Here is a 16049-nt window from a genome sequence, read left to right as displayed (position 1 = left end):
CAGATGTGCTCAATGGGATTGAGATCCGGGCTCTTTGCTGGTCATGGCAGAACACTGACATTCCTGTCTTGCAGGAAATCACGCACAGGACGAGCAGTATGACTGGTCAATCAATCAATCAAATGTATTTATAAAGCCCTTCTTACATCAGCTGATGTCACAAAGTGCTGTACAGAAACCCAGCCTAAAACCCCAAACAGCAAGCAATGCAGGTGTAGAAGCACGGTGGCTAGGAAAAACTCCCTAGAAAGGCCAGAACCTAGGAAGAAACCTAAAGAGGAACCAGGCTATGAGGGGTGGTCAGTCTTCTTCTGGCTGTGCCGGGTGGAGATTATAACAGAACATGGCCAAGATGTTCAAATGTTCATAGATTACCAGCAGGGTCAAATATTAATAATCACAGTGGTTGTAGAGGGTGCAGCAGGTCAGCACCTCATGAGTAAATGTCAGTTGGCTTTTCATAGCAGATAATTCAGAGTATTTCTACCACTCCTGCTGTCTCTAGAGATTTGAAAGTAGCACGTCCGGTGAACAGGTCAGGGTTCCATAGCCGCAGGCAAAACAGTTGAAACTGGAGCTGCAACACGACCAGGTGGACTGGGGCCAACAAGGAGTCATCAAGCCAGGTGAGTGCGAGTGAGTGAGTGAGTGAGAGAGAGAATACTTAAATTCACACAGGACACTGGATAAGACAGGAGAAATATTCCAGATATAACAGACTGACCCTAGCCCCCCGACACAAATTATTGCAGCATAAATACAGGAGGCTGAGACAGGAGGGATCATTGTCTGCTGGCATTGTCATGCTAGAAGGTTATGTCAGGATGAGCCTGCGGGAAGGGTACCAAATGAGGGAGGAGGATGTCTTCCCTGTAAACGCACAGCATTGAGTTTGCCTGCAATGACAAAAAGGTCAGTCCGACGATGCTGTAACATACCGCCCCAGACCATGACAGACCCTCCACCTCCAAATCGATCCCGCTTGGTATAACGCTCATTCCTTCGACAATAAATGCGAATCCGACCATCACCTCTGGTGAGACAAGACCGCAACTCGTCAGTGAAGAGCACTTTTTGCCAGTCCTGTCTGGTCCAGCGACGGTGGGTTTGTGCCCATGGGCGACGTTGTTGCCGGTGATGTCTAGTGAGGACCTGCCTCACAACAGGCCTACAAGCCCTCAGTCCAGCCTCTCTCAGCCTATTGCGGACAGTCTGAGCACTGATGGAGGGATTGTGCATTCCTGGTGTAACTCGGGCAGTTGTTGTTGCAATCCTATACCTGTCCTGCAGGTGTGATGTTTGGATGTACCGATCCTGTGCATGTGTTGTTACACGTGGTCTGCCACTGCGAGGACGATCAGCTGTCCGTCCTGTCTCCCTGTAGCATTGTCTTAGGCGTCTCACAGAACGGACATTGCAATATATTGCCCTGGCTACATCTGCAGTCCTCATGCCTAAGGCACTTTTATGCAGAAAAGCATGGGCATCTTTCTTTTGGTGTTTTTCAGAGTCAGTAGAAAGACTTCTTTAGTGTTCTAAGTTTACATAACTGTGACCTTAATTGCCTACCGTCTGTAAGCTGTTAGTGTCTTAATGACAGTTCCATGTTCATTAATTGTTTATGGAATATTGACCAAGCATGGGAAAGTGTTTAAACCCTTTACAATGAAGATCTGTGAAGTTATTTGGATATTTACGAATTATCTTTGAAAGACAGGGTCCTGAAAAGGGGACGTTTCTTTTTTTGCTGAGTTTAGGAGCAAACCAAACTTAGTATGCGGGGCAACTTTAGTATTCCCCACTGGTCTCACAAGACTGAGGTAAACTTGGTTTTATATTCACACATTCGGACATTCAACAGACATTCGCCAAAAGCCATTTAAAAATGTAAAAATCAATAACTAATTCACCATTTGTCACAAAATAATAAAACTATGTATCATTTATTCTATAATTGTTGAGCATGCTTTTACAACCTTTGTTTTGAGGAAAGATTCCTGTTTTAATTTTATAGAAATACATTCAGACATTCGCCAAAAGCTATTTAAAGTGTTAAAATCAATAACTAATTCACAGTTTGTCACAGAATCATCAAGCTAGATATGATTTATTCTATAAATGTCTAGCATAATTTTACAACCTTTGTTTTGAGTAAAAAAATCCAGGTTTGATTTGATAGAGGGCATGTAGTCCGTCTAGAGGGCGTGTGGTCAAAGTTCTAATGAGTCTGGTATACCATATACGAAGGGGTCTGGCATAAAATTCTGTATCTTCAGTCATATTATATTAGATTACAGGACAAAAGTACAGGATGAAGTGGTCAGGCCTGACTAACAAAGAAGACAGGTGGATGGATCAAGAGGACCAAGATAACCAAGAGGATCAACATGGACATTCCACAGTGGAAATAAGAAAAACTAAGAGTGATAAGATAACATACGTACAGTTGAAGTCGGAAGTTGACATACACTTAGGTTTGAGTCATTAAAACTCGTTTTTCAACCACTCCACAAATTTCTTGTTAACGAACTATAGTTTTGGCAAGTCGGTTAGGACATCTAGTTTGTGCATTACAAAAGTAATTTTTCCAATAATTGTTTACAGACAGATTATTTCACTTATAATTCACTGTATCACAATTCCAGTGGGTCAGAAGTTTACATACACTAAGTTGACTGTGCTTTTAAACAGCTTGGAAAATTCCAGAAAATGTCATGGATTTAGAAGCTTCTGATAGGCTAATTGACATAATTTCAGTCAATTGGAGGTGTACCTGTGGATGTATTTCAAGGTCTACCTTCAAACTCAGTGCCTCATTGCTTGACATCATGGAAAAATCAAAAGAAATCAGCCAAGACCTCAGAAAAAAAATTGAAGACCTCCACAAGTCTGGTTCATCCTTTGGAGAAATTTCCAAACGCCTGAAGGTACCACATTCATCTGTACAAACAATAGTATGCAAGTATAAATACCATGGGACCACGCAGCCATCATACTGCTCAGGAAGGAGACGCGTTCTATCTCCTAGAGATGAACGTACTTTGGTACGAAAAGTGCAAATCAATCTCAGAACAACAGCAAAGGACCTTGTGAAGATGCTGGAGGGAACAGATACAAAAGTATCTATGTTCACAGTAAAATGAGTCCTATAATCGACATAACATAACCTGAAAGGCCGATTAACAAGGAAGAAGCCACTGCTCCAAAACCTCCCCAAAAAGCCAGACTACGGTTTGCAAATGCACATGTGGACAAAGATTGTACTTTTTGGAGAAATTTCCTCTGGTCTGATGGCACAAAAATAGAACCGTTTGGCCATAATGACCATCGTTATGTTTGGAGGAAAAAGGGGGAGGCTTGCAAGCCGAAGAACACCATCCCAACCGTGAAGTATGGGGGTGGCAGCATCATGTTGTGGGGGTGCTTTCCTGCAGGAGGGACTGGTGCAGTTCACAAAATAGATGGCATCATGAGGACGGAAAATGATGTAGATATATTGAAGCAACATATCAAGACATCCGTCAGGAAGTTAAAGCTTGGTCGCAAATGGGTCTTCCAAATGGACCATGACCCCAAGCATACTTCCAAAGTTGTGGCAAATGGTTTAAGGACAACAAAGTCAAGGTATTGGAGTGGCCATTACAAAGCCCTGACCTCAATCCCATAGAACATTTGTGGGCAGAACTGAAAAAGCGTGTGCGAGCAAGAAGGCCTACAAACTTGACTCAGTTACACCAGCTCTGTCAGGGGGAATGGACCAAAATTCACCCAACTTATTGGGGGAAACTTGTGGAAGGTTCCCTGAAACGTTTGACCCAAGTTAAACAATTTAAAGGCAATGCTACCAAATACTAATTGAGTGTATGTAAACTTCTGACCCACTGGGAATGTGATGAAAGAAATAAAAGCTGAAATAAATCATTCTCTCTACTATTATTCTGACATTTCACATTAAAATAAAAAGTGGTGATCCTAACTGACCTAAAACACATAATTTTTACTAGGATTAAATGTCAGGAATTGTGAAAAACTGAGTTTAAATGTATTTGGCTAAGGTGTATCTAAACTTCCAATTTCAACTGCATATACAGTATATATATATTAGCGTGTGTATTGAAAAATACGAGAGGGTGGATAACAAAAAAAAGCACTAATATAAGAAGTAGAAGGTACATGTATGGTTTTTGGGCTGAATGTATACTTAATGATTTTCTTCTGAACTGTATGTGAACCCCTCTACAATCTACTGGCACTAACCATTAGAAACTAGGACTTCAACCAAGCTGTCCCTCTGCTATTTGCTCTCTTAAACTGCTAGCACAAAACCTGTGTGAAAGTGTTTCTTCACAGAAGTTCATGAAAAAAAATAAAAATAAACTGGCCCAAATCAGCTCTACATACAGAAGCATGGGAGTGGCAGCACGTATTTGATACACTGCAGATTTAGCAGATTTTGCTTTGTTTTCCAAAAAAACAAAGCTTGTAGAGGTCTGTAATTTTTATCATAGGTACACTTCAACTTTTGAGAGACAGAATTTAAAACAAAAACCCAGAAAATCACATTGTATGATTTTTATGATTTTTTAAATGTTACCCCTTTTTCTCCCCAATTTCGTGGTATCCAATTGTTTTAGTAGCTACTATCTTGTCTCATCGCTACAACTCCCGTACGGGCTCGGGAGAGACGAAGGTTGAAAGTCATGCGTCCTCCAATACACAACCCAACCAAGCCGCACTGCTTCTTAACACAGCGCGCATCCAACCCGGAAGCCAGCCGCACCAATGTGTCGGAGGAAACACTGTGCACCTGGCAACCTTGATTAGCGCGCACTGCGCCCGGTCCGCCACTAGAGTCGCGGGTGCGCGATGAGACAAGGGACATCACTACCGGCCAAGGTTTGCACACACTGCAGCAGGGATTTTGGCCCACTCCTCCATACAGACCTTCTCCAGTTCCTTCAGGTTTCGGGGCTGTCGCTGGGCTATACGGACTTTCAGCTCCCTCCAAAGATTTTCTATTGGGTTCAGGTCTGGAGATTGGCTAGGCCACTCCAGGACCTTGAGATGCTTCTTACGGAGCCACTCCTTAGTTGCCCTGGCTGTGTGTTTCGGGTTGTTGTCATGCTGGAAGACCCAGCCACGACCCATCTCCAATGCTCTTACTGAGGGAAGGAGGTTGTTGGCCAAGATCTCGCGATACATGGCCTCATCCATCCTCCCCTCAATACGGTGTAGTCGTCCTGTCCCCTTTGCAGGAAAGCATCCCCAAAGAATGATGTTTCCACCTCCATGCTTCACGGTTGGGATGGTGTTCTTGGGGTTGTACTCATCCTTCTTCATCCTCCAAACATGATGAGTGGAGTTTAGACCAAAAAGCTCTATTTTTGTCTCATCAGACCACATGACCTTCTCCCATTCCTCCTCTGGATCATCCAGATAGTCATTGGCAAACTTCAGACGGGCCTGGACATGCGCTGGCTTGAGCAGGGGGACCTTGCGTGCGCTGCAGGATTTTAATCCATGGCGGAGTAGTGTGTTACTAATGATTTTCTTTGAGACTGTGGTCCCAGCTCTCTTCAGTTCATTGACCAGGTCCTGCCGTGTAGTTCTGGGCTGATTCCTCACCTTCCTCATGATCATTGATGCCCCACAAGGTGAGATCTTGCATGGAGCCCCAGACTGAGGGTGATTGACCGGCATCTTTAACTTCTTCCATTTTCGAATAATTGCACCAACAGTTATTGCCTTCTCACCAAGCTGCTTGCCTATTGTCCTGTAGCCCATCCCAGCCTTGTGCAGGTCTACAATTTTATCCCCGATGTCCTTACACAGCTCCCTGGTCTTGGCCATTGTGGAGACGTTGGAGTCTGATTGATTGAGTGTGTGGACAGGTGTCTTTTATACAGGTAACGAGTTCAAACAGGTGCAGTTAATACAGGTAATGAGTGGAGAACCGGAGGGCTTCTTAAAGAAAATCTAACAGGTCTGTGAGAGCCGGAATTCTTACTGGTTGATAGGTGATCAAATACTTATGTCATGCAATAAAATGCTAATTAATTACTTAAAAATCATACATTGTGATTTTCTGGATTTTTGTTTTAGATTCCGTCTCTCACAGTTGAAGTGTACCTATGATTAAAAAAAATACAGACCTCTACCTGCTTTGTAAGTAGGAAAATCTGCAAAATCGGATGTGTATCAAATACTTGTTCTCCCCACTGTAATTCAGCAGGGAGGTGTGAAATTGCCACACATTTGACCCATTATACCAGTGTAGAAGCTACATCACCTAGATAGGTATTACCAAATCCCTTTCAATTCACATTCCTTGCAGAAATAACTATTTGCAAACCTTTTAAAACACACAGAGATACAGTGGTCTTAGAAGGCTATTTATACTTTAAAATACATATTTTATGTCAATGGATGTGGATGAAAGAATTCTGCCAGTGTTTTAATGTCCTAGTTTCATATTTCTTTCTTTACCTCCAACTCTATATATCCAAGTGAGCCTATGAAGACCTTGGGGATCAGATTTACCATTATACCCATTGATCTAACGTATAACAGACAGACACTGATATCTACACTCAGTTGCCACTTTATTAGGTTCACCACCCTATTCACAAAAATAAATTGCTTCTACACACACCAAGTCCAGTGGTCTTGGCTTGCTAGACAGTAAAGCATGCAGAGAAGTATTCAGGTATTCTGTTACTGCTTGAACTTTAGAATGTGCAAAATGACAGCACAGTCTGTGATGGTCTTTTGTAACTCAGAAAAGTTCCAAAACTTGTACTGACTGTAATAAACTCCAACTGGACTTAATAACTTGAACAGTCTATCAACAGTTTTGAATTCATGCTGTTCCAGATTCAAAGGGGGTTGTACCTAATAAAGTGACCACGGAATCTATAGACTTTCCAGAATGTGTTCTGGGAATCACCAGGGTATTAAACATTTGGCTGTAAGTGTTGAACAGTTGAATCTATTACCTCAGGAAAAAAAGCCTGAAAAGGAAATACTGAAACTGGAAAAAACATTTTGGGAGGTTTAATATACTTTGTTGTAGGTTTGATATACCTACTGTAGTTATTGTAATTCATGTTACATATATTTCTAAATCCCACATGGTGATCTTGTGGAACCTTGCTGTTTTTATGTCTTAGCCAGGGGAGATGTTATTTAAATTCTGCATTAAGCTAACAGGAAACACAGAAAAAAGGGAGGGAAATGCTCAGACTTACAGTAGCTTACAACAAGGTTGACTAGGTGTTTTCGAGGTAAACTTTTGGCTCCAATGGGTCATGTAAAGCAGAAAAACAATCTTCCGGGAACCCTTTGCTACAGGGTGTGGGAAGGAGGCAAAGCAGACAGTGAGAGAACAATGTAGTATGTAACTGTGAGGGACATTTTTGTCTTTGAAGCACAACCTTTAGAACTATGGGTTCCAGAAAGCGTCTTAAAATGTGTCAACAATGCATAAAAATGTGGTCCTCTTTCTCTTTTATTTTTACAGTCTTCAATGCGAAGGAAGACTGCAAAGCACACATTGAGCATCATCCAGATAAAAATGATGATCATCTGACCAACTGGGTTTGTCATGGTGTAATATAATGGTAGGCTATGAAAACTCATGTAGTTTCATCCTTCAAGACATTTAGAAGTATGAAACTTTGTCTTGAAACTTATCAGGGTGATCCTTGTGTTATTACTAGGGTTGCACATTTTGGGGAATATTCAGAGGTTGAAACTTTCCGTGGGAATTAACAGGAAAATATGGGAATTAATGGAAATATGTGAAAATGAATATTAATACCATTTAAATGTAGATGTCTTTTGCATTGGATATATTTACCATATCATATGGAGACAGAAACAAACAATGTACCTTATCATAAATAGACATAATAGCAAATGATTAAATCCTTCCAATAGAAATAAAAATCAATTTAGTTACGAATTGAAGTTTAATTAAATTAGTTGACTCTTCACATGTGATGATTTCACTGAACAACAAAAGAAAGGGAATATTGAATGATCCCCAATGATCCATCGCATCTCCCAAAAACGTTTAACATAAATCTGTAAAATGATAGTCTAGAAACTAAAGCTTTTGTTGTCTTCCTCTCAGGCTTCCATGTCTTCTCCCTGGACATCCTCAATGTCCACCTATTGAACATCAGACTCTGAGGCCTCATCTTCACTGTCACTTTCCAACCATGTTGAGGATTGCTCGTTGTCAGGCTCAAAAAGTCTCAAATTTGCCCAGTTGGTCACCAATTTTTCAACCCTTGTATTGGTCAGCCTGTTGCTTGCTCTGGTGTGTGTTCCCAAACAAGGACCAGTTGCACTCTGAGGCGGCTGATGTCGGTTGGATTTGGAGGATGATGGAGGCAACAGGGGAAAGAGCCTCAGATCCACAAAGTCCCTTCCACCAAATGGCTGATGAGATATGTTGGCACGACTGCTATATTGCATCTCCATCCCAAAGCCCTTGGTTGGAAGTGTACTTCACCAGACTGCCAAGAACCCTGCCCTCATCCAGGCCAAGGTGGCGAGACACGGTAGTGATGACACCATAGGCCTTGTTGATCTCTGCACCAGACAGGATTTCTTGCCAGCATACTTGGGCTCCAACATGTACGCTGTGGCGTGTATGGGCTTCTGGCAGAAGTCTTCACGCTTTTTGATGTACAGTTTTTAAGTACTGCAGTTCCCTCTGCTTGGAGCAACAGTGAAGCGGACAGGGCAGTACGGATTTCTTCTCTTACATCTGCAAGCAGAGTCTGAACATCAGACAGGGTGGCATTGTCTCCCTCAATCCGTGCAATGGCTACTGCTATAGGTTTCAGGAGTTTCAGGCTCCTTACCACTCTTTCCCAAAATACATCATCCAGGAGGATCCTCTTGATGGGGCTGTCCATATTGGCAGACTGTGATATGGCCATTTCTTGGAGAGACTCCTTCCCCTCCAGGAGACTGTCAAACATGATGACGACACCACCCCTACGGGTGTTGCTGGGCAGCTTCAATGTGGTGCTCTTACTCTTCTCACTTTGCTTGATGAGGTAGATTGCCGCTATAACTTGATGACCCTTCACATACCTAACCATTTCATTGGCTCTCTTGTAGAGTGTTTGCATTGTTTTCAGTGCCATGATGTCCTTGAGGAGCAGATTCAATGAATGAGCAGCACAGCCAATGGGTGTGATGTGAGGGTAAGACTCCTCCACTTTAGACCAAGCAGCCTTCATGTTCGCAGCATTGTCTGTCACCAGTGCAAATACCTTCTCTGGTCCCAGATCATTGATGACTGTGTTCAGCTCAACTGCAATGTAGAGACCGGTGTGTTTGTTGTCCCTGGTGTCTGTGCTCTTGTAGAACTGTTTGAGGGGTGGAGAGTGTAGTTAATTATTCCTTGCCCACGAACATTCAACCCCCCCATCAGAGATGATTGCAGTACAGTATGCTTTCTCTATGATTTGCATGACCTTCACTTGAACTCTGAACTTTGCATCCAGCAAATGAGTAGATAAATAATGTCTGATTGGAGGGGTGTATGCTGGGCGAAGAACATTCAGAAATCTCTTCCAATACACATTGCCTGTGAGCATCAGAGATCAACCAGTTGCATACGCAGCTCGAGCAAGACATCCATCAGCATTTCTGACTACGTTCCCCCATCGAGTGAAAAAAACTTCTGATTACAGGAGGACCATGAGCTGTTACTATCGATAAGGTACCTGATTCATCATTTTCACCTTGAATAAAAGTAGAGGGACTTTTGTCAGAGGTTGCTTGTTGTGATCACTGAGGGAACTTTATGCACTTGGCCAGATGATTCTGCATCTTTGTTGCATTCTTCACATATGATTTGGCTCAGTATTTGCAAATGTACACAGCTTTTCCTTCTGCATTAGCTGCAGTGAATTGTCTCCACATATCAGATAGTGCCTGTGGCATTTTCCTGTAAAGATCAGAAGAAAAGGAGTAAATAAAAACAAATACAATTCCATGTACAGATATAGAGTTAAGCAGTTAGATTAAACAACTCATTTGTAAGATAAATGGTTTAAAATTAAACATGTATGGAAACAGGTGAATTAACACTCCTCAGTTAGCAGGCTCAAGCAAGCTAAACCCCACATGGTAGCAAAAACTAACTAGCAGAAATTGTTAATAAGTTAGAAATGATTTAAACACCCTTTACTGTAGGCTACTATTTACTAGTTAACAAAAAAATGTATGTCATAAAATATATTCACCCCACCCAGTATTGTAATCAAAACTTACCAGAAAGCATGTAGTCATTGGCTCAGACAGTGTAGTAGTGTGGGCTCAATAGCATGTCATTAGTGTGCAAGATCTTGAGAATCAGCTGTACATGTGATGGAAGAATTCACTGTGCATGCAGAGGTTTGCAATTCCATTAAATTGGGGATGGTTTAACCAAAATATGCCATATGACCTCGAATTGCCTTACGTGTATCTCACAAAAAAGGTTCACTGTTAAAAGCTAACTTTTTTGATGAATTTAAGGAAAATTCCCCAAATTCCTGGGCTTAACTTCCCATGGAAAATTTCCAGCCCTTTGCAACCCTAGTTATTGCTCTAATGTTATTATTCTATGAGAGATACTATGACAGCAATTACCTGTAATAGGTACACACGTATCTGGCACAAGTGACGATTAAACTGATTTGGATTTCAAAGACTGCTATTATTGTAATGTTTAATATCACAACATTGATGTGTGATACCTTTTTTATCAACACATACATTTTTTGCAAATGTATGCCTTTATTACTATGATTTATATTGCCAGAATACTCAACGATGATTAACACTGCAGTTGTGTGTGCTTCTGTCAGGGTTGTGGTCAAATGCATGTAATTTAAAGTCAATTTGGCAATTGAACAAAAATCCAATTCAATTTGAAAATGTTCCTCATTGTAAAAGCATGTAACAGAATTTGGGTATTCCAGAACTGTAATTTACATGTAAATAAACATAACCCTGTTTTATGTTTTTAATACTTCAGATAGAATGCTCTGTGTGTCAGATGGTACCATTCAGCTTGTCTGGGGATGACAAAGGACTTCAACAAAGCGATAATAGAAAATGATTGGAAGGAGCTTCTTCGCTGTTAAATTAGAGATGTGTAAATAAATGACTGTTGTGCCTTGTAACTACTTTAACATGTGGAACTGTTGCACTAATATATGCAAACATTGATTTGGCATACAATTTAAGATATACATTGTTTACATAAAGTTGGACTAATTTCATATAGAACAAATTGCACTTGAAATTAACATTTCTTTTAAGTTATTGCAAATAAATGCATGTTTTCACTTTTTTCTGGGACAATCACTGATATATATTTGTTTTTATTTTACTGGGCAAGTCAGTTAAGAACAAATTCTTATTTTCAATGACGGCTTAGGAACAGTGGGTTAACTGCCTGTTCAGGGGCAGAACGACAGATTTTGTACCTTGTCAGCTCGGGGATTTGAACTTGCAACCTTTCGGTTACTAGTCCAATGCTCTAACCACTAGGCTACACCCCATATTGGTTTCTTCATCTGTAAATGCAATATGAGATTTTATGTATTTCTATCAAATCAAAACTGGAAATTCTACTCAAAACAAAGTTTCTCGAAGTATGCTAGACATTTATAGAATATAGCATACCTAGTTCGATGATTCTGTCATAATCAGTGAAAACGTTGATTTCCACTTTAAATGGCATTTTATAGATTATATGTATTTCTACTAAAGCAAAACTGGAATTTTTCCTCAAAACAGAGGTTGTAAAAGTATGCTCGACATTTATAGACTAAATCATATCTAGCTTGATGATTCTGTGACAAACGGTGGATTTGTTATTGATTTTTACATTCTTAAATTGCTTTTGGTGAATGTCTGTTGAAGGTGAGAATATTTTTTTAAAAAGCTTTACCTCGGTCTCACAAGGTCATCTTCTGCCGGTGACTATTAGTGACCAATAGTGGGTCAGCTCCTCACAGTCCATGCTCGCTCCATGGATTATCCTCTTCAAAATTGTCTCCCGCAATAAATGGCTCCATTTTGGGGACGAGAGGTTCTGGAAGGGTCTACCCTCCATCCAGTCCGATAACAAACCACATCGACCACTACTGTAGTCTCAGCAGTATAACCAATGTAGCATTATGACTGTCATTCATACCAGAGAATCATAGCAAATAGAAAATGGGACTGCAAATTAGTGCTGTGTGGTAATTTGTGTTAAAGTGGCAATATGTAACTTTTTGGGAGGCCTGACCAAATTCAAAGAAATGTGAGTTATGTTTTATTCTACTTGAAAGCAAGTCTTGTCTGAGTTATAGATGTTTTAGTCTACTTGAAAGCAACTCGTTTTTTCACTAACTGAAATTAGGCGAACTATTAGTTTTATCAACCAGGAAATGGAGGCACAATTTCTGCATAGTGCAACTTTAAGTTATGAACCACTTCATCTTACAAAACCGTTTAGTCAATTTGGTCTTTCAGCCAATGATCTGTAACTTCCAACACGGAAAAAATACAATTTCTAAATAATATTAGGAAAATACCTTCATTTCATCTATTTAACTAGGCAAGTCAGTTAAGAACAAAATCTTATTTAAAATGATGGCCTACATGGTATTTCTAAAATTGTATTTCCATGTCTAGTCATCAATTCCAAATCAAGGCAGCTACACAGAACATTGTTTATTTATAATTTACAACATTGCAAATTCAACTTAAAAAAAACATTGTTTTCCAGCAAGCCTAAAACAATGAGATGTGGGGGTGGATGTCCTCAGTATTTGCAATGTACTCAAAGTGGAGTCTATCATACAAAGAAAGAGAAAGCAAAAGAAAGCATGAAACTTGCAGAAGCCCAAGTAATGGTCCAGAGTCTTCCACCTAGTGTCCATATCTGTAAGAGAGGGAAAGGGAGTGTTAGTTATTCACTGTTTGACATACACAACTCATCTACAATGAGGCGGTGGAATAAAGCATTAGCACCAGTAAAACGGACGCATGGCCGTTGTTTTTTTCAGCCATCTACTTCCCCAAAAGGCAAGCATACTGCAGCTCTGATTGACTGCAGTTTAGCTAGGACCATGGAGTAGTGTTTTGAATAAGTGTTATGAATAAAATTACGACACTCACTTCTGAAACTCCCACTCCCTGTTGTCTAGGGGGCACACCTGCCTGGTCTTCAACCAACGGGAGATACAGTGGAAATGGAATGCATGCTGGGAGAGAAGATATTATTGATATAACAGCAAACCAAGACAATAGCCGTGTTTGAATACACATACTACATACTTAGAGTATATACACTTTTAGCTCATTTTAGTACACTGTAAACAAACGGTATTCTTTCAGTTGATCATACTAGCCCTTCGCCTGTCTACCTGGAAGTTAATGCTGTTGCTATGCAACCTCTCGCTAGTTTGTTAGCATAACAATTGACTAGCTTGACATTTTACAATTTTGTGTGTGTTTGTAAATTCAATCTGGAGTGCACTCTGGGTGTTCGTAAATTCAGAGTGTTGTCAGATTGTCCGTTCATAAATTCAGAGTGTTTCGCCATCGGAGTGCGTCACTGGACACTTGCTGAGGAATAGGGTTGATCCGAGCATTCTGACCTCACAACGGCAGTCAAGCACCCAAGCTGACTGGCAAATGTTGGCTAGCTTGCAAGCCATATCCAGACACAAATGAGAGAACACCTTACTGACCATTTTACTCGCCATAGCAGAGCAGGTTCGGCTGTTATAGTTTATAGTGAATATACTGCCTGGCAAGCTCAATGTATTAGTAGCCAACTAACTTTCGGTAACTAGCTAACATACTAGTACATACTGCTGTAATGCTATGCTGTTCCTAAGGAAAGTTAAGCTAACAAATTGTCAGCCAACATAGCATGTAACTTATTTGAAAAGTCATGACTTTATTACATTGCTCAACATTTGTCATAATTAGTTAAAGAAAGGAATTTGTATACTCTCGGACATCGGCTGAATATTTTCCCAACATTTTCTTCAAATCTGAAAACGCTGTGAAGCCACGCCCATTTTCTGAAGAATTGCCTTATGGGCCAAAAAAGCAAAGAAAGAGTGTTTACTGCTTGTATACTTTGTATTTTGGCAAATGTAGTACAACATCCAGGAACTATATCCATACTATGACCAATAAGCATACTACATATTCAATTTATATCACAAATAGTATGGTTAGTGGCTTAGAATGAGTATTCGAACACAGCTCAAAACTTACATTCGAAATTCTATACTTTTAGGGTAGTTCAATATAATGCAGATTAGTTTAGATCATGCTGCTGTTATTTCAATACTCTCACACTGAACTTTACAATCTAACTGATCAGGATGCATGCAAAATATACAAATGCAAAGAAGTCTGACTCACATTGCAGACTCCCCAGGCTACGGTGCACTCCTCTGATGTGGCAGAGGCCTGGTTAGCCTGGCACTCAATGCCTATGGAGAACAAGAGAAATGTGTAACACACACCTTTATTAGCCCAGTAGTCAAATAATGTTAATGCATACTCACAGAGATCCATAATGTGATTCCTACAGATGGCACAGTTGTCCACCACAATGTCCCAGGCCCAAAGTGCCACTGCATTCCACTGTAAAGAAGAAGAGTCACATGAAATTATGATCATATCACTGGCAGTTAGTGTTTGCTTGATATTGCTGTTGCTTCAAATAGGTATTAAAAAATGAGCATATTGTTATTCACAATTTATTCATGTTAATCTGGTGTCAGGAGACATTTAGTCATTCAAATCACTATTGCATTTGGCATTTCATCAGACAAGTTAGGCCTATTTCACTATCCACATTGATCACAAACAAGGCCAGGGTGAAAATGTTAGTGTTTGATACATCATTTTTCACTCATTCAGCGTCAATAAATAGACAACATCATGTGCAACTGGGCCTGTCATTTTAGCAAGATAACTAGGAAGCGGACGTTAGCCAGTTGAGCAAATTAGCTAGTCATTGATTTCGTACGTCAATGAATCTCAAGCCGAACCAAGTAATGGTTGGCTAGCTTCTATCACCACAAACAGTGAGATTAGTTAACTAATTAGGTAGCGATCAGCCCTAAAAGTGAAACGCAAACTCACTCCACAAAATTAGATTCAGCCAAACAGGGACTCCGTCTAGTTTCAGCTCGCGAGCTAGCAAGTTATGCTAACTAATCGCGCGTAGATTGTACCCAAACCCGTATTACGCCTATAATAATATCGAACCTTACAGTATGTCTAAAATGTAGCTATGATTTATTTAACAAAAAATAAGTACCTTCTTCACTTCAAAACGTTTCTTGCTTGCTCCACTATTCGTGGCGCTTGGGGTATCAACATCCATCGCTGCCGCCATGTTGACTATCGAACTTTCGTGTGAACAGAGATATTAGAAAAAGGAGGAGATAGACAAGCCATTAGAATATGAATAGCAAGACGTAACGCCCCATACAGCAGAATGTCGACCAATCGTGCTGACGTTGTCATGCTGCATCACACAGTTGCTAAATGTATCGTCACGCAATCCTTTCTCAAACCAGGATACAATGTCATGTTCAAAACTACCTCGGAACTCAGAAAAACGAGCTCGACTTGAAAAATCGATTTGAACGGACATCCAACTTGGGAACCTTTCTAGAGCTACGACTTTCCGACCTGAAGATCCCTGGCGTCATGATTTGGCTTCGTATTTTTCCAAGTTCCAGTTGTTCTGAACACGACACGGGAACACGGAAAAATACGAGGTCAAATCATGATGTCAGTGATCTTCAGGTCGGAAAGTTGGAGCTCCAGAAAGAGGCCCGAGTGGAATTCTGAGTTGGATTACCATTGAAATCGATTTTCCCAGTCGGAGTTCATTTTAACCGAGTTCCTAATTCTTTAAATGCTCTGAATTCTGAGATTACCGAGTTCCAATTGTTTTGAACGCTGCAAGAGGCCCGAGTTCCCAAGTTGGAATCCCTCGTTCAAAACAA

General features: G+C 40.6%; 1 protein-coding gene across 1 annotated transcript; it reads right to left on the bottom strand.

Annotated features, from left to right (window-relative positions):
• Positions 1-12720: 12720 nt before the first annotated feature.
• On the bottom strand, positions 12721-16049 carry LOC135555565 (RING-box protein 1). Its single transcript, XM_064988093.1, has 6 exons — positions 15981-16049; positions 15353-15443; positions 14592-14670; positions 14446-14516; positions 13183-13268; positions 12721-12946 (listed from the first exon to the last, which is right to left on the bottom strand). Exons 2-6 carry the CDS (start codon positions 15428-15430, stop codon positions 12934-12936), a joined length of 327 nt encoding a protein of 108 aa, XP_064844165.1. The 5' UTR covers positions 15431-15443; positions 15981-16049; the 3' UTR covers positions 12721-12933.

This window comes from Oncorhynchus masou, chromosome 15 (genome assembly GCF_036934945.1).
Source record: "Oncorhynchus masou masou isolate Uvic2021 chromosome 15, UVic_Omas_1.1, whole genome shotgun sequence".
Taxonomy (NCBI): Eukaryota; Metazoa; Chordata; class Actinopteri; order Salmoniformes; family Salmonidae; genus Oncorhynchus; species Oncorhynchus masou.
The sequence above is the reverse complement of the archived record's forward strand: the minus strand, read 5'-3'. Positions and strand labels throughout refer to the sequence as shown.